General features: G+C 34.3%; 2 protein-coding genes across 2 annotated transcripts; both read right to left on the reverse strand.

Annotated features, from left to right (window-relative positions):
* Positions 1 to 5,371: 5,371 nt before the first annotated feature.
* LOC119190335 lies at positions 5,372 to 6,333 on the reverse strand. The gene is made up of 2 exons (XM_037442076.1): positions 6,023 to 6,333; positions 5,372 to 5,632 (listed from the first exon to the last, which is right to left on the reverse strand). Exons 1-2 carry the CDS (start codon positions 6,253 to 6,255, stop codon positions 5,404 to 5,406), a joined length of 462 nt encoding a protein of 153 aa, XP_037297973.1. The 5' UTR covers positions 6,256 to 6,333; the 3' UTR covers positions 5,372 to 5,403.
* Positions 6,334 to 11,879: 5,546 nt separating this feature from the next.
* On the reverse strand, positions 11,880 to 19,808 carry LOC119190296 (sorting nexin-20). Its single transcript, XM_037441869.1, has 4 exons — positions 19,434 to 19,808; positions 17,134 to 17,388; positions 16,069 to 16,262; positions 11,880 to 15,778 (listed from the first exon to the last, which is right to left on the reverse strand). The coding sequence occupies exons 1-4, from the start codon at positions 19,647 to 19,649 to the stop codon at positions 15,649 to 15,651; spliced, it is 795 nt and encodes a 264-aa protein (XP_037297766.1). The 5' UTR covers positions 19,650 to 19,808; the 3' UTR covers positions 11,880 to 15,648.
* Between the last annotated feature and the right edge of the window lie 511 nt (positions 19,809 to 20,319).

A 20,319-nucleotide genomic window follows, 5' to 3' on the forward strand; every position in this document is an offset into this window, starting at 1 on the left:
ACCAAGTAATTGGTTGGTACAATAGAAGGCTAAAAGAGGTAGCTTAAATGCCATCATTTTCATGGGCGACGTGTCACTTATAATTATATGAGACTAATGAACGTGGTTTTTTATAACTATCTTTGTAAAACAATGTTCACAGAAGTGGCCTATTAGCAAGTGGTTCCATTAACCATATATTTTCTAATTAAGACGCGACGAACTTAAATTGATCATATAAAAAACTTATTTTTTTTAACAAATAGGTACGTATAATTCTTATTTTAATATGTATTTTTCAAAACATTTCCAAAATACACAACTAATTACCAAATAACACACTTTGTAAATTGACTTTCTTTGACACATTCATAAGTAAATTGTTCTTGAGTCGAAAATATTGAAGAAAACAAGATGTGGAGGAAAGCGCATGGCGGCGCGGCGCGGCGCGGCGGCGCGGCGGTGCGGCGATGCGGCGCGCCGTAATCCGGACATATCTCGCTACATTGCTCAGCGCGACACAACGGGACTTAGCGAAAAGCCTTGCCGCGCAGATGCTTATCTCAATAACAGTTTTATTTATTTTTGTGAGCGACTGATCCACTCCCTGTGGAACGTACTAATGAAAATAGAGGAAGGCGTGTTCAAGCCCGCGAACAGTTCTCTTGCGGGAGACGCGCTGTAAGACGACTGTCTCTTCGAGTAACACCCACACGCCAATCGATATAAATCTCTTTACTAGTTTTATTTATCTATAATTTGTTTCTACAATAATGATATTTATATTTGATTTTATTCACAATACTGAAAAACGTAGAGACTGAATGACAAATCTCTGTTCTACTAGCGGACATATATCCTTTTAACCGACTTCAAAAAAAAGGAGGAGGTTATCAATTCGACGTGAATTTTTTTTTTATTATTTTTTTTTTTTTTTATGTTTGTTACCTCAGAACTCGCTCATTTATGAACCGATTTGGAAAATTCTTTTTTTATTCGAAAGAATTTCTCTCCAGATTGGTCCCATAAATTTTTTTTCAAGATCGCTTCGGTAGTTTGGTTTTAAAATTAAAAAAACTAGAATAATTATGTTGTCCAAGAAAACGAAATCGCGAATTTAGATTTCCTGTGACGTATTTAGTTATGTTTTTGCATTGAGTTTGGTTAACTGTACTTCTCACATACTTATACATATAGCATAACATCTTTTCCCCGTGTCAGGGGTAGGCAGAGGGGTAACATTTCATCGCGATAGTCGTACTGTGTATAAAACATATCAGTTGTGTTTTTGGGTTGGGTTTAATTGACTCTACTTCTTACATACATACATATATGTATATAGCATCACACCTTTTCCCCTTTTTAGGGGTAGGCAGAGATGTAACACCACAGCGCGATAGTTGTAGTATGATCGAAATATATCAGTTGTGTTTTTGCGTTAGGTTTGCTTGAATCTACTTCTTACATACATATATATAGCATCACACCTTTTCCCCTTTTCAGGGGTAGGCAGAGGTGTAACATTTGAGCGCGATAGTCATACTGCGTGCGGAACACATTAGTTGTGTTTTTGTGTTGGGTTTAGTGTACTCTACTTCTTACATACATACATACATATAGCATCACACCTTTTCCCCTTTTCAGGGGTAGGCAGAGGTGTTACACCACAGCGCGATAGTTGTACTGTGAGCCAAATATATCAGTTGTGTTTTTGCGTTAGGTTTCCTCCAATCTACTTCTTACATAAATATATATAGCATCACACCTTTTACCCTTTTCAGGGGTAGGCAGAGGTGTAACATTTGAGCGCGATAGTCATACTGCGTGCGAAACACATTAGTTGTGTTTTTGTGTTGGGTTTAGTGTACTCTACTTCTTACATACATACATAAATATAGCATCACACCTTTTCCCCTTTTCAGGGGTAGGCAGAGGTGTTACACCACAGCGCGATAGTTGTACTGTGAGCCAAATATATCAGTTGTGTTTTTGCGTTAGGTTTCCTCCAATCTACTTCTTACATAAATATATATAGCATCACACCTTTTACCCTTTTCAGGGGTAGGCAGAGGTGTAACATTTCAGCGCGATAGTCGTACTATGAGGGAAACACATTAGTTGTATTTTTGCGTTGGGTTTAGTTGACTCTACTTCTTACATACATACATACATATATATAGCATCACCCATTTTGCCCCTTTTCAGGGATAGGCAGATGTGTAACACCACAGCGCGATAGTTGTACTGTGAGCCAAATAATATCAGTTGTGTTTTTGCGTTAGGTTTGCTCGAATCAACTTCTTACATATATACATATATATATATATATATATATATATATATATATATATATAGCATCACACCTTTTCCCCTTTTAAGGGGTAGGCAGAGGTGTAACATTTGAGCGCGATAGTCGTATCGAGAGCGAAACACAACTATGCCATTGAGACGGTCTATTTTTTACTAACACAAAAAAGCAAAAAATAAAAATAATTTTAACAAAAAATTAAACCGCCTTCAACAACCACTCAAAACCAAAAAATAATTTCACATAACAAGTATATATTGGATACCAATTTTGGAGTCGGTGCCTAATTGAAATTGCTAGTTAAGCTAGATAAATACATTAACGAATATACGAAAACAATGTGCTGCCAGCGTACAAAGTCAGCAAGTCAGATCGTCACCGGAGATAAACACATCGCCGCAGCACAGCAAATGGAAGCTATTAAGGAAATATTTAAATTTGTGAACTGTACACTACCCAAATTCTTCCCCTGTTACATATAGCTGGTCAAATGTGGGTGTATTACACTCCCTGCCTCGAAAAAGAGGAAATAAAAGATGAAACACCATACATGTGCTTGGTATTACACCTTTCACTGTGTATGTTTGTTAGTAGTACACGCAAACCTACTCCTTTTAATTGATTTGAAAGAAATTTAGCTCATAGATGGACTATGCAACAAATATAGCTAACTAGCAATTTTAATTAGGCACCGACTCCAAAATTGGTATCCAATATATACTTGTTATGTGAAATTATTTTTTGGTTTTGAGTGGTTGTTGAAGGCGGTTTAATTTTTTGTTAAAATTATTTTTATTCTTTTAGAAACTTAAAGACATAGATTTAAACGGAAGCTATCCATTTATTACTATTAGGGGGCTTATATAGCGCGGTAGAGATAGGTCAAATGAAAAGAGAAGATCAAAGAGTTTTAAGATTATAATAGCTTTATAATGTCTTTGCTTGTAGTATTATCACTTATGGACAATTTTGTCTGCCTTACGTACCTACCTACGACATTAGTGATGAATCAGACTTCGATTTGTAGTTCAACAAGTTTGAAATTCCTCATATTTTATCATTTCTGTCTTTGCTTCTGCTTTCGCAGCTTTTAACCGAATATTTAGACGACAAGGCAAGCGCACAAGCGCGGCGTGGTTGGGTTAGAGGTGATGGCATCATAACAGACTAATTAATAATATCACTTATTAAATTTGAATGTAAAATAAATTTTATAAAAAATAATACATTAAAAAATGCTTTTTCCATAATATTTACGATTCCGCATCAGTTTCTGTTTCTGTTTCCGTTAAGATTTTCCTTTAACGTCTATTTATGCTTCCTTTATATCCACTGTTATATCTAGTGAATAGTGATATAACAGTGGATATAAAGTAACCTATAACTCCAATGGGCTATGTTAACAAAGAGAGTAACTTATAGATAGGTTAAAACCCGGACAGTTCAAATACTAACCTAACCTAATCCATTTTTACAAACGATGACAGTAGAAACCCTCTTGCCTGATAAAAGACACCGAGATTGACCATAACCAACAGCATAGTAGCAACGTCATCCAAGACGTTTTTTTTATTGCTTTTAATGACGAGACGAGCTTGTCTCATAGTAAACAATACAACCGCCCATAAAGAGTAGATATACCATCCAACACGTTGAATTACAAAGTATTGTTTGGTATTCCACTGCGCTCGCCATCCTGAGACGTAAAGTCCAGTAGTTGCACTGGCTACAATGTCCTTCAAACCGGAACACAAGAGTGACTACATACCGCTGCTTGGCAGCAGAAATAGACTTATAACTATGCTCTTCTATTGAATTGCGCCAACTTTTAATTTTTGAATAGCCATAGATCATTATCATGGACAAAATAATTATTTCAACGGCATTTTATTGTTGGTGAGTAGAAACAACGTTTGTGAAAGAAACGCGAATTTAAAATTTATTTACTAACGAATTAACGTGCACAAACGTCGCAAAGCAGTTCCTGAATCTTAAAACTGAAATAATTGCAACTTGTCAAAGCGTCTATACATACTATTTTAATAATGCGGAGTTTTAATGAGACCGCTGACAATGCCCAAGTGTAAATAAGTGTTATTTAATGTGCTAAAGGAAGTTTCTAAAGCATTTAATTTAATTGGTCACATTCAAAGACATACATTCAAAGCAAATGTATCTGAATTTTAAATCCCATTACATTTTCATCAAGCACATTACACAAAAAAAATGTGAAAATCTTGTGATTCTAACGATGTCAATGGATGGCGATCCTCTAATGAGGTAATTTGCAATAGTTGCCGGCTCTTAATTGTTCTTTTTTTCACGTCGGCAATGGCCCACGGGAACTTAGAAAGTCTTGCTTTAATGAGCACTTCTAATACTAAGCGTTGAAAGAAGAAATTTCTTTTTAATACGTACCAAACAATGCCAACAAATGACATTAGGAAAGTAACCGAGCATGTTCAAATTAATATGTTTAAAATTAAATGTCATTAGCCATTAATTATAGTTATCAAAATTGTGCCCCACAGTATTAATATTCTTAAATATAAAATAATTTAGAGTCTATCACAAATATTTGCCATACCTAAATGTTCACTCATGTCGAAATAATATAAGAAATTTCGTCAGAAAGAACATGAAGCATGATTCAAACGTGTAATTAACTTCGTAAATATGAGCTGTTTTTTGGAGGTACCTAATCTGCTCTTTTTTCGCAAAATTGATTCAAACTTGCTAACAATGAACTAAAAAAGTGTTAACTAATACATATTAATTCCATGGTTACGTCAATCATAAGTCACGTCATCAATGCGTAACAACGAAACCCATGTTTGTAAATATTTATGATACATATTACACACATTTCAGTCTTAAAAATAATATGGATGACAGTTAAACCTAATCATAATTTTAGTAAAAGCAAACTTTATCGTGTGCTTATTTTATTATAACATGCTACCTAGAACAAAATAAGTGCAGTTAAATGGCATATCAATAATGAAAACATATTCAAAATTTAAAATATTGATTATATTCTAAAAGTAAACACAGTTATACTATTGGTCCCACAAAAATGTATACTTTAACATCATCATAAGTTTATTTTGATTATTTTATATCTCTATCGAACTCAAATCAATGGTGGGTGGGTGTTGTTTCTTCACAATGTCCCGTTGTCGGAGCTCGTCACGTAGCAGCGCGAGGTTCTCGTAATGCTCGGTTGAAGCATCGAGAAGTTCTACACACGTCCTCATCGCTGCTGTTTGTCTTTTCTGCTCGCCCGCCATCGTCGTGTCGGTTGCTTGACTTACAGCCAATACTTTCTCAACAACGTCATCCAATCTAAGGATGTAAGGTTAAACTGGTAAGATGTCAAACGTCTTTTCAAGTGACTTTATAATTTTTCCTAGCACACTTCATATAGTATTCATATATAAATTTTTCTACCCTAAGAGACTATAGCATGCAGTTGTAATTTAATGAAAAATCATTGACATTTAATTTAACAATTTGGGGCCACATTGATAGGCTTTATGCTAGCTTCAAAATGGGACTTCGTTTGCATAAATGCACTTGCCCGGTATACATTTTCTTGAAACCAAAGTAGGTTCTTATCCTTAACTACATGTACTAACATAATAAATCCAAACAACCTCATAAAATTTTACAAATAAATATTCATACCATAGTTAAAACTCCTATTTTGAAAATGGGTATTTAATATAAATTTACCTTCTTTTTCTGATTTCCAGATAAAGACAGAAGAATAAAATAAGGATCCCTAGTATTAAGGCATTCAACTGCGGCCATGTGACATGTTGACTAAAAATGTGGAAGCGAGTTACACGAAATTTGGGCACCACATCCCACAAGGAGAAATCAGGAATAAGCAGGGTCAACGGCAACGCAAACACAATTAATGCGCCAGCAATAACGACGCCGTCACATTCATTTTTTTCAGGCATTACTCGAAGAATTTTTAAGAAGAATTGCCGACATGTTTTTGTAAATATTGACAAATAATGTCAGCTTTGAATGTCAGTCAATGTCAGTTCAAACATAGATTTAAATCCTCAGTTTAAATCATAATTCAAAGAGAATTATGTCAAATCGTAGAATAATTAAGTACTTGTCAAATTCATGAATAAAGATTTCGTTATTAGCAAAGCCAATAACATTCAATATAGTTACTAATTAAATATCATTATTATTAGGTAATAATGATTCTTCTGGATTACCGGCACTTTATCATATTAGTATCGGTTAGTATATACTGGTATAAAAATAATTGTGATATTTATAAGTATTTTTTGTTTGATCATGCACTCAAAAATACTTTACGCGCCCTCAGATGAATGGGTAAGATAATATTTCTAATAAATTTAAATATATTGTTATACTTTAATATAACAAAAAGATTTCGTAAAATTTTTCTTCGGGCTTTAAATAATAGGTACTTATTTAGCTTCAGTCATTGTATTAGTACTTACTTACTATTGACAAAATAAACTATAAGTTACAAAGAAGAATGATACTTGGGTTTGTCGAGCTTTTTAGTTCTATTTATGTTTATAAAACCTAATTTACCATTTTCCAATAAAATACGATTGTGTTTTAGTTCCTACAGGCTTAGGTAAGTTCCTCTAAGTTCACTGAACTGCCACAGCCTCGGTGGCGTTGTATTGCTTGCGGGGTACGACAGCGCTCTGAAGTACTGGATTTGAATCTCGGGTCGGGCAGTGGTATTTGGTTTCTCTGCTCAGTATCAGCTCGAAATTTGTGAAATGTACCCGATAGGCTCGCCCCCATCATATCATGGGTCAACAACATGTATAAAACATTACACTATGCATAATATAACGAAGGTTCGAATGTTTTCAACATTGTAGAGCTCTATTTGTAAAAGAAGTTTATAAGGTAATAATAAACATAACTGGGCATTACAAAACTTAGGGTCACAAATGGTGTAATGTATAGAAGTTCAAATCATTTTTATTCAACTATTTTTTTTTTATTGCAAAGAAATAACGAGATGAGATTCCCTCTCACTTGAGGATAAGCGATACGACCGCCCATAAACAATAGCAACAGATACTAAACTTTGAATTACAAAGTCTACTATCTATCTAGTGTATATAAGTCTAGTATCTATTTACTGCGTAACACTCCACTGCGCTCGTTACCCTGAGACGTCAGATATTAAGTCTCATAATGCCCAGTAATTACGGTAGCTATAATGTTCTTCAAATCGGACCTCAACACTGGATATACACTGCCGTTTGGCGATAGAAATAGTCATTGTGGCGGTACCTACCCACTACGAGAAAGATTTACTACCAGTAGAAGTAATGAAGGTCACCTCCTCATTCGGTTAAATAATAAAAGTTAAATACCTACATCTAAGTTCCGTTTTTATATCAGCTGATTATAAGAAACAAACATCAGAAGCATCTGATGTCACAAAACATTATAGGGACAATAACCATTTGCGAGGTCGAGTGCTCAAAATTCGCGAGACGGCAAATGGACCGGTGCCGAACCTCTATCCGTCATATGGAGAGAGTCGACGACGCGCTGCTCGCGCGGCATATCAATTTCGACTAGGTACACACAATAAAATTGGACGGTCTCCGGAGAGGGCTTAAACGATTCGCCGTTTTGTCTCGGGGCCCAGCTGCGTAATGACCGGAGCGGGAAAAAATTGTCAGCAAGAAAACGCGAGGGTAGTTGGGTTTATGTGCGCGCGGCAGCTGGCGGTACGGGCGGCACCGGGCGCCGACGCGCTCCTAACGGCCTCTGCTTACCTCGCAAAACCCGCGCCAATTTTATTTATCGAAAATATAAACCGATTTGCGGAGGGACGTCGTAAATTCGGAACGGCTGATTTATGGCGGTTACAGGGCGCGCTTAAAACAAAGTTGCTTCTTAAAGACTTCCTCGCTTGTAATATCCTTATGTGAATCAGGAAATGAACTCTATACAATACTGTAGAGTTTCAATAACGATTATAATCAACGTTTTTTATAATTTGTTTAAAATCAACAAACCAAAATGCCCTCAGTGCACCTTTAGTAAGGCGGGCACCGCAGACTTCGCATCAGCACGTTAAGGCAATTAGGTCTATTTAAAACACTAAGGTATAAATGAAATGTGCGATCTTCAAGAATCTACGCGTCTTCTGTGATTGGTCACTTAATTTATTGGCAAATGTCTTAGACACTTTCCATTAGACTAAGATCCCTATAACAACCCTAAGGCACTAAATCATCGACCTTGACTTAAACGATGATTTTCCTTACGTTTAAATGTTTAGCGATTTTACCTCTTTACGGTGATGATACATTTTAGTACCTATTAATTATGTCTACAAATCCTCGTGGGCAGAAACCAAGACTTACGCAGTAGTGCAGCCATTATACCAAATAAGTATTTTGTGATTTAGACTTAGTAATCCCTATGCGCGAATTCTCAACTGCATGCTGGATTGAGTTTTATACCACACAAAGGGTATATCGGGCAAAGGCGCATGTCGAATTTTGCAATTGGAGGGCAGTGCAAAAGGTATATATATAGTAAGATTACTTTAATTATATGTGGTGAACATAATCCGCAGAAATCCGCATTGAAAATACGTAATTTAAGTAGAATCAATCATCTTTTCATTGTTTTCGCTGAAAAATACGTATTTTACACAAATGTCTAGCCTCAACGAGAGGCGTCCGGTCACCAGCCTTTCGACCCAACTTTGATCACCTGGCAAGATGGAAAACGTGGCATCACTACCCAGTCTAGTCCCAACACTAAGTAAAATCATACTGCGAAAAATTTTGCCCGTAACATGAACTGTTTTTGCGACCGGGCTGGATTCCCTATCTCAGAGAAAAGTGTCGCTTATACGGTGAATGTAGACTAGACTTCTCAGCAACATAAACATTACGACTGGTTTGACGGCAATGTAGCGCCACCATCAGCAAGTTTCAACTACCAAATTAAATATCAACAAGCTGTTTTAAATGTTAGTGTTTTATTTAATGCGTGACTTCATAATATATAACTTAGTTCAAAAGGTTTGTATGGGTAATTGTATTTTGTATGTCATAGTGACCGCCTTTATGACAATACAGAAAACGCCACCACACTTACATGATTTAAAACGGCCGGGCTGGATTCCCTATCTCAGAGAAAAGTGGCGCAAATATTGTGAATGTGATTGCCAAAGCAAACCAGTTTACTACTGGTTTGCTTTGGCAATCACATTCACCGTATGAACGCCACTTTTCTCTAATCTCTAGAGAAAGATATAAAGCTTAGGAGAGCGCAGGAGGTTGAATTTTGAAGCCTCTAGATATTCAGCATACCTAGTTACAGACCATACAACGCAAACTATTCTGTCACTGTGTGATAATTCTACTTTAGATGTAAGTAAACAAAATACGACTGCAGCATGACAGTACTACTTCTAACTTTATTAACTTTATGTATGTTTTATGTACATACTTTATTTCCAATTAGTAAATTAAGTATAAGCGATCTTTGTGCCTACATTGCATGTCGTTGAAGCCACCTCACGGAATTAACAAGATCGAGGCTCATCAGATCGCCAATAGTTCCTCGGGGATTAGTGACTGAAATTACCCGCCGTACTAAGACAGCAAAGCACGCAAATCCATTAGGTGATTTGAAGGTTGCGGCTTTGTTGGGGTCTACTTGCGACAATTTTCTTAAAGCCATTGCCTCTGTGTTATTTATATGTGTCTTGATTAGTCTTTGTGTTTAATTGCATTATTGTTTTAAAAATAGCTATCCACTTATGTACATAAATTATTAAGAGAGCTGCTAATCGTTTTATAGTACCTAAGTTCATACTTGGTTCATGATTAGCCAGACAATAAAAAACACTTTAATAAGTTCTCCTCAAATTATGAACTGCTACTTCTCGTAAATGTAATTACTTATTGTACTTATACCTAAATTAAGATGCTTCCAATGATTGCAATGAACCGATTCATTACAATCAAACTAATACCTATATAAAATAAAGTGATATGAGAACATTAGCCATATGCCCCATCGAAATTGCCGGTCAATTTAACAACCTTCTAATAACGAAGAAACCGCATGTACCGACGCGGCGTTGGGCGCCCGTAACATCGCATAATTGAACCCGAATTAATATACATTTATGAAGGGTAAATTGTTACGGTGAATCCCCAATCAATTTACCAAATTGATTGCTGTTTACTATACGATGTTCGATTTGATGTGGAATGGGTACTATGAGTATTTTACCGACGAAACTAACAGAAGAAGATAAAAGATATTTCCGTATTTGGTTTTTGGAATAAAAGTTTGTTAAACTATACACAGGGTTGGTCAGTATTTAAATTACTTATAATAAAAATAGTTAATTGAAATACAATATATTGGGTATTTTTATTTCAATTACTTCCTAAAAAAGTAATTAGTATTTCAAAAATCTGACGCTGAGGTATAATACTTATGGCTTCAAAATACATTTACGTTTAGCAGCATAGTTTCTTATTAATGATAGCGGTTTGCAGAAAATAATTATTTATTCCCGAAGAAGAGATGGTTGTCATGGTTGTCATTTTTTTATATACATCAATAATTTTAAATACATTAATTAAAAATAATTCGTATTTCGTGTTTTAAATAATTGCGAGATTGTATTTCGTAATTTTCATTGTAACTAATATAAAGCAGTTATTTGTCCCAGCTCTGACTATTATTATAGGAGTATTCTATGATTATAACCCATATGTCACTATATTGTTTATTTATCCAGCCCTATTCCATTTCAGCTCTGTGATATGTCAGTTGGCACTTAGACGACTACACATAATATAATATTCAAATCCACAAGATTAGAATCTTTACCTCGTGTATTAGGCCGATAGTGACATACGCATCATCCACGTTTGCCCATATACCGCTTGCTCTAATTCGGCGTCTGCAGGTTTTGCCCGACCATTAGGCACTTTATGCATATGACCAGCAGGCGCTACATCGATCAAGCGGTAAACCATCCGAGTAATTAGGAATTCCGCTAGTTAGGAAAAATTTGACTTGCACTCTATTTGACCGCGCTGAATGGATACGGCCGCGTTCTGTTCTGACCGATCCAGGGGATGATATCAATGAAAAGGTATGCATTATTGCTAGCTTAAACGCTTTAAGAAATACTGAACATAGCAAGATTCACCTTAGTATTGTTATGAAAAATAAATTTTAGAAGCCAGGAGAATATGCTCGTATTTTTCAAAAGGCAGGAAGCTGAAAAGTGAGAATGTATTTGGGCGACAGCTTCTTTTGAATAGATGCTTATAAATAAGCATTATTGCTATAAAAATCCATGAGTTTTAATAAATTAAAATAAATTAAAGGATTATTTGTCTACGACAAATAAATGGCCAAGTCACGTGTTTATAACGCGACATTTTTGCAACGATACTCAAGTAAATGTTAGTACATTTGCCAGAAGTATCTGGCGAATGCGCTTGGTTTTACCAGATATTTCTGGCAAATACTATTTTTACTTCTATTAAGATTCATGAAATTAAATACACAGTGAATAAATTTTGGGTTAATATGTATTTTTAATTTGTATAATATTACTACAAATGTATAAATGTCAGTCAACTTAATATTAGCTATATTTAAACAATATTGTATGGATCTAGTGTTAAATATAAATTGACTACATTCTATAAGTATTCAATCGTATTAAATACAAATCATTCTACGAGCAAACATTGAACCTTTTTGATGACACAGCAACTCTAAAGTCTAATTGGAAGATTTGAGGCAGATTTCTATATCAAATGATATTTATGATTTATTCATTTACTGTCACTAATTTTAATTAACAATATTATGCCTTCAATTATAGGTGCAGTACACGACGCATAACTTCACCAAGCTGAAGTTACTTCACTTTCGCTTTACACTTCCTGCCGTTCTTTAGTCGTTCGATATATTACTAGCTACGTATATCATAATTAACTTTTTTGCCGGCAAAGTTAAATTGCGAATGTATGGCGGATTTACCGCTTCTAACAAATTAGTCAATATCTCTAAAAAGTTTTTTTAAGCCATTATGCATGAATATCATAAAGACTTAGTCTTACATATTACATGAAACATCTACATTATTCGAAAATATCACGATAGATAAAACATATCACAATTTGAAATTAAATACCAATTAAAAAATAAATACTTATGATTGAGACTAGCAAACATAGTTTTAAATTTTGAACGGTGAAATGATATTACAATTTTAGGATATCGTGTGACGATAATTTTAATGTCTAATTATTCTTAATATCGATACCTGTAGCGATTAAATTGACATTTTAAGTTAGCAACCTATGTTTGCAATATTTCGATATTATCATTCTATTCGTCTACAAATATACGAACGGGTTATTCTCTACAAGTTATTTATTTATGACACCAACTGATCTAGGTAAGGTTTCTATACCACTTTTTATCTTTAGAATTTGACCTAGTTATGCCAAATGTACCAAGCCACCAATTATCCAAAAATAAGTTATTAATATTTAACACGCAATTAATCCAAATCAGCAAAACACGCCAAAATTTATTGATACATGGCACTATAAGTATATGTGAACCAATTCACACATTTTTTTATACATAAAAAAATCTAGCTCGAATAAATAACACACCAAAAAGGATCTTTGAAAGCAATTGGTGCATTTTGGCAATACTCGTTCCGTGGCATAATGAAAATATTCTAATGTTAAATACATCATGATAACTATAATATTTTTAATATTTGAGATTCACATAAATACTACGCAAAGCCATAACAATAATCTTCTTACGTGGTAATTAAATTAACACGTTCTAACATCGAAGCAAATATAATAGCTGCTTACGCATGTTTCATAATTGGACCTAACGTTTGATAAAAACAAGACTATAAACCGGAACCACAGTATACAGAATAGACATTTATTGCTAATGTCTCGTTTAACATTAAATCCATTAATTTTTTTTAATGCTGCAATTAATTATAGACAGTGTTTTGTCATTCTTATTTATATACTGTAAATCGGTGTGCTTAGAACATGTCAAAACATATGACTCCGTGTCGTTTTATTGTGATTGCTTGAGAGAGTAACACGTGACTGACGCATTGGTCTCTCGATCAATCACAAACATCAAAATTAAACGTCATCGACTTAAGGCCTACACACACCGGGACGGAACGGCAGAGGATTTAATGTTTTACCAAAGACTTCAAACTTATCTAGTAAGAATTCTTGCCACGGCATTGGAGCGCGCTAAGGGATCCCGCGCCGGGATGCCGCAGCGCACTGCGGTATGCAACGGCAAGCCGAAGGACGCCGTGACGCCGTCACGTCAAAAACACGTCTTGTATCCATTTGGAGAGACCAAGACGTGTTTTTGGTCACACCATGGAAGAAGGCGGCACGTCGCGAGGTATCTAAACGGCTAGTATTCCGTCCCGGTGTGCGTAGGCCTTTACGAATCGCGTTTTTTGGACATTATAAGAGCTAAATCGGTACTGAATAAATCTGAGATCTATATTTGTTCGATAATACTACTAACCTATACGGCACGATATACTGATCTTGTAAAATACGACGAAACACTCGTGGAAAAGGTAGCGTGCTGTTTTACCTTTAACTCGTGTCGGCGGAGGCGCTGCGGTGTCCCCAGGTGTAATTACATAATATATTATGCTGGCATAACTCCAGTACTATGTTATTTTATATAATATGTGATACAACAGTGTTTACATTCACAGCATGTTATCAATTACAAAATGGTTACGCATATAAAATGTAAACTTAGTGTTGTAACGCACGTCGTGTGTGACAGCGATAATGGCGACTACTGTAAACTTATTACACAAGAGTATACAATATAATAAGTAATATACATATTATTTTAATATTGATTTCGTACACGTATGTATTACATGTTCTAATCGGGTTAGACAATAGCTACACTTATAAAGAAAATATATTAAAGATAATATTACATGTCTCCGTTAATGGTTTTAGAAATCAATAAGTTTAATGTTGCCAAAATTTTATACAGAAACATCTGCATGTATGAATACCCACTTCCCTTAGTCATAGTAAACGACTCATTAGAGTGGCCAATGAAGGACTATGAATAAGGGAAATCCCATTTAGATTGCCATTATATCGTATTTCCTGTCATCTCGACCATACAACAGCGGAAACAAAAATGTTTGAAGTGAAAAATTCTTGGTAGAAATCAATCCCCATATACGATTTCTGGTTTCATACGGCCTTTAGTCAACCTATCGCCTGTTTGACAATAAACTTTGTCACCATGTTACACTTATGACTAACCAAAAAAAGATTACAATTATGTATTATTATATTGTATAAATAATATCAAATAAATGAGCTGGCCTTACAAGCTGCACGGAAAAACCGCCAGTGATAAATTATTCGCAAATTAATTAAACAAAAACCTTTTCGAGAAATACTAATAATGTTGCATGTCAATAAATATATCGACAAAATGCATAATAAAATGTTTTTTGACATAATGTATCATATTTAAATTTAACAATAATTGCATAATATACAAACTTATCTCTAATGAGATTAATAAGCCACTAATAATGGTACTTACAATTCTAATAATATATATTTGGTACTTTTGAAAACATTACAAACCAATGTTTGCTACAGTCAACATCTAAATGTTATTTCCAATGATATTTACTTCTGGTTACCTCACCACAGCCTCCTGCTACGTCATCACACTAGATTCTAATTCTCTACACTACGTGAAATACTTGAGGTTTCGAAGCTAAAAATCGCAAGTTAATAATTAGCATTGATTAGACCTTAGATATGATTCATATCTATGTGTCATTTCCTTAAAAATCCAATCCTTTACCGTGCGATGTACATCGAAGTTTTTAGTGCGAAAAAATAAATATGTATTGCTGTAGATAGTATGGGAGAATACACTGAATATTGTGTAAACCAATTAGTCATAGGCGACAAGCGAAGATAACCCATGCGTCAAATTACAATTTATTATATCGCGGCATATACATTGATTGATATGTTGAGAACCTAAATTTTCCCTGTTTCTATCAATTCTCCTAGTGTGTTAAATACATAATTATATATATGTATAAACATGTACCTACCTTATATGTAGAAATGTACTACACGTTCGTGTCAATTTTTGAGGTGTTCAGATACTTTCAATACGTAAATATCATTGGTAATTCCACTTTTATATAATGATTATCGAAATAAGACCATTGTCAGTGTGGTGGTTAACCAGTTTCATTGAGTGGCGATGCTCAGGCCGTCCACTGCCTCCATCAAACTTGGCACCGAGTCCACCTTCATTCCTCTTTTGCGTAGATTGTTTAATTCTTCAACTAACTTTGATTTGTCTCTACCTAGTGTCTCCCTGAAAATATAATTGATATTTGCTAATAAAAAAAATTAAGATAGATATTTATATATTATAATAATTATGTAAACTAGGTCATTGATATTTTTTTGTTTTGTTACATAGATATTAAGATTAAATTAAAACTATTAAACTGAAGCCTAGATACGAAAAAAAAGTAAAAATGAATGACGACATTACAGCAATACTTCTAAGCCTATTATATCACAATTCTATATATTTGCTAACAAAACTAATTTTTACAGATCTACATAATCGGGGGGCGGGAGAGCCGATTCTTCACTTACCATATAGAAATACAAGTGTGCAAGAGCGGCACGTACAAGACTAACAAGTCGAAGTCGCTGACGGTCTCGTACCGCGCGAGCGCGAGCTGCGCCCAGCGCTCCACCGGGCCCGCCAGCGCGGCGCCGCTGAGCCCCGCGCACGCCACGATGCGGCACAACGCGCCCAGCACCACGCGCGACCGGCCCGTGTACACCTGCAAGACAACGCAACCACGTTCAAATTTCTAGCATTGTACATTTATTTAAAACTAATAATAATAAAAAGAAAAAATACAGCCAGGGAAAGAGAAGATGCAGGCACCTACCATTGCCCTGAAATTTTATTATTAAGTCTGGCAGGATTTGCAGTCTATTAGACCAAAACTAAGTATGCCACCGGCAAGTGACAAAACAAAAAAAAAACGTTTTATCAAAACAATCAAAATAGGGGACCGGCCTATGCTTGATTTTGTCCATTATTCTATATATAATGGGTAATAATATGAAAAAGAAGTACTCCTGCGAAAACTGCATGAAATTGGTTAAAAAATGAGCGAGTAATTCATATTTAAAATATTTTAATGTGCAGAAGTGGGCGCGATGTGGGGATATCGCTACATCTTTTTCCTTTCGCACGCGTCGTAATTCCCGATGACGTCACATGTGGATATTTCGTCTCTTTTCTGTTTCTTGTTAATTACCCCTTCCACCGAAATTCAAAGACTTATAACTTGTTAATTTTTACCGGATTTTAAAAATTCCTTCTGTGTTATAATTTATATTATGTAAATATTTGATAAAAGTAAAGAACAAAAATGAGTCCGGTACCCTATTAGTTGGCAAATCCTAGTCATTATAAAATTTAACCTTTTGGCTCAAGTAGAAAAGATGGGTACTAAGTATTACAAAATGAAAGCTTTCATTAGTTGAAACATAACCCAGAACATCTGCCACCAGGGACATATTATTAATCTTAAAATAAAAAAATATTAACTTGCATAATGATATAAGAAAAGTTCATTGTTCTGTCGAAAAACGACTATTTATAAAACAGTCCAAACTAATAGAATTGTTTCACCAACATACCTTGTTCAACAATTTGAAACTAGTCTCCAACACCGAAAGGGCTACATCAAGTTTACAATCATGCTCATTTTCCGTGGATTCTTTGACAGGTCCATTAATAAGTTTTCTTGCTTCATTTAACTCAATATCTTGAAAAAATGCAATAGCGGCTGGGCAATCCCTCAGTCGGTAATCACTTGAAACCAATTTGAGCAGCTTTTCGAATGCAATACACCTCGCCGATATTTGTTCAGGATCAAAATTACCCATCACCATCTGCAAATGTAGATTTTTTTTCATTACCCTAATAATCTTATCTTACTTCTTAATAATATTTTTAATACATAATAAATATAGGTTTGTGAAAATTTTTAGATGCTTTTTAGAAATAATCTCAGATGAACAGATTTGGATACAAATTGTTTCATGGGTAGACCCTGTCTTAGATTAACACATAGGCTACTTTTTATTCTGGTAATTTTCTCTCATGGGAAATAATAGGTTTTTTTATTGATGGCAACGGTGTCATACAGGTGGTGCTATGAATTACTATAATCATTATATAAAAATTAAAGATTTTTTAGCAGGAAAGGCATTTCATGTAGATATGGTAGCAAGTAACACATAGTCCAATATAAAATAGAAGTGGCTGTTGTTTAAAGAAAAACATCCATGACATAAACACAAGATTAAAAAATTATATTATTATAATGCTAGTCCAAAGTGTAAACAGTATAGTTTTGAAAAATATATTGTATATAGAATTATATAAGACAAGGTGGACTGACAAACTTATTAAGTCACAGCAGAAAACATCATGTGATGTATGATGTAATAATATGAGCTATCACAGATTGAAAAACATAATATTTCAATAACTACACAGTTAATAGCATAATATTGTGGCATAATTGTTGTAATGAATAATAATAAACAAAGACATTTGCTGTCCAATAACACAATATTTAATTAAGATAACAAGCTAATGATTGATTTATAACCCACTTTATAACATGACATGATGTTACCAACTCTGGGAATACTGAGACATCATTATGTCCATTTGAAAATAATCACAAATATTATTATTAAATTGATCTTAAAATTATACCTTTACATATAAAAATCAATAACTACAAATACATAATGCAATTAATTTTCACAATGTTTTGTTTCTTTTTGTAGCCTAAAACTTATGCCTATGAATTACTACTACCGCTATTTTGCATACTGGGAAATGGGTGTAAACATGGCAAAAATATGTAAAGACGCTAGTCTTTTCCATTCTTAAGGATCAGTTTATGTTAATTTGATAATTATTATTTTATTACAATTAAACTTGTTTTTAATACAGCAATACTAAAATAACCTGTTTTCCAATGAAAACCACTTTGAAACCTGAGACTACAGACTGGAACTCTGACTGTATATCTTTATTGATTTTGTCAATGCTAAAATATTAAAACAACAGTTCTGCTACATGTAAATACTCATCCACTATTCATGCATTATCAAAATGATATTTCTCAATAGAAAAAAGTAACTCATGTTAAGCAATTTGTAAATAGTATAACCTTAAACTAGTTTTTGTTTTATAACAATGATTAAGGTAATTTATATTTTTTAAATTCTATAGAATTTAGGATACAGTAGTTCTCGTCAAATAAATCAAGAAAACCGAATGTGAGTTCAAAAGAGATAAGAATAACAAATGGATTCTTCATCTTTGTCCTTTTCTTCACGACTAAAGCTTGTGCCCACTTTGGTAAGCCTTATGATGGTGCTCACAAGCTGCTTTCACTGCACCGTCTTGTGCCTTTTGCAGAGCATCTGAGACTGGATATCCCATGACCTCTCTGATGGTGTCAGACCATCGGGCAGGTGATTGTCCTCTAGGTCATTTGCCATCTGCTCTACCCACCACAACCAGCTTATCCAAGTCTGACTGCCCCTTTTGCTACATGGCCAAAACGAGACGATCTGATGGTACCAGATTGTGGAGTCTGGCTTCTTAATTTAAGCCAATGGATAGGCCATCACACATAAAAACAGATGTATCTTATTAAAATGAATATTCTGTTGTATAAACAACCTGTTGTATTTTTATTTTAAAAATCGTGGCGCTTAACGCATTATTTTTACTAGTGAGTAAATACCTACACAAAGCCTGTCATTCTTTTTGCTCATCACTTAGTTTATCACTAATCATTTTATCTAAAATAAAATTACTACGAATCCATGACAAAACAGGCCGATGTCTGTTAAACAATGATATGACTCATTATCAGTAACAAATTACAAAGAATAACTGGACGCCATACCTTTCTTGGGAAAGACACATTGTTCAGCAAATCTGGATGTTCTTTCTTTAAACCATTGTAGAGATCTAGGAAGTGCGTATACCGACGTTCCACACACACTGGGTCATTATCAAATTCTTTGCTATTTTGCCTCACTTCAAGTAAGTATGTTACAAATTTTTTCTCATTTTCACTAGCTTCCACTGTGCGATATGACAATATTTTAAATACCAACATTATATTAACGTCTTTCTAACAACTTCAATAGTATTCGAGATATTTGAAAAACAAATACAAAAATAAATAATTAAATTTCGATATAATAATACACACTACCAAATTAATACACAGATGACAACTGACATCAACTGACAACTGACATCAACTGACAATTGACATACAGTTAAATAAACCAGAAACTGACAATCACTGACAATAACAACTAACAATTCAGCTCAGCAATTCAGACGTAAAAAACCTTAAAAAACATACCTATTATGAACGTAACATTTTTAATTATTACCACATTACTAAATTAGCGAAGTACATACATACTGTGCCTGTGATAATGAAGATATTTTTTTTCTAAAATAAGGTGAATTTCTTATTATACGTAGATTGTATACGTAGGTGTTCATTATAATTTTAACACTACCATCTATGAGATAAGTAAGAGAACAGTATAAGTAATGGAAATAATTACACCAATGTTTTGCTAGATGGCGTCTTCATCGCGATTTGAAAATTATCGCTAGATGATATCTTCATCGCATCGATAAAATTTACTGGGATCAAAATTTGTTAGTTATAAACCGGATAGGTCAAATTTCTGCTCCAAAAGTCATTACCAATTAGTAATAAGTCGCCGTCATTTGAAACGTCCTGTGACAAGACGTTACAACGTACA

The sequence above is a fragment of the Manduca sexta genome, chromosome 23 (assembly GCF_014839805.1).
Source record: "Manduca sexta isolate Smith_Timp_Sample1 chromosome 23, JHU_Msex_v1.0, whole genome shotgun sequence".
NCBI lineage: Eukaryota > Metazoa > Arthropoda > Insecta > Lepidoptera > Sphingidae > Manduca > Manduca sexta.

Coding starts and splice junctions, on each gene's coding strand:
- LOC119190335 (XM_037442076.1), bottom strand. CDS start 6,255: ATGCCTGAAAAAAATGAATGTGACGGCGTCGTTATTGCTGGCGCATTA. Junction 5,633..6,022: donor CTGGAAATCAGAAAAAGAAG/GTAAATTTATAT, acceptor TTACATCCTTAG/ATTGGATGACGTTGTTGAGA.
- LOC119190296 (XM_037441869.1), bottom strand. CDS start 19,649: ATGTTGGTATTTAAAATATTGTCATATCGCACAGTGGAAGCTAGTGAA. Junction 17,389..19,433: donor ATGTGTCTTTCCCAAGAAAG/GTATGGCGTCCA, acceptor CTACATTTGCAG/ATGGTGATGGGTAATTTTGA. Junction 15,779..16,068: donor CACACTTGTATTTCTATATG/GTAAGTGAAGAA, acceptor TTATATTTTCAG/GGAGACACTAGGTAGAGACA.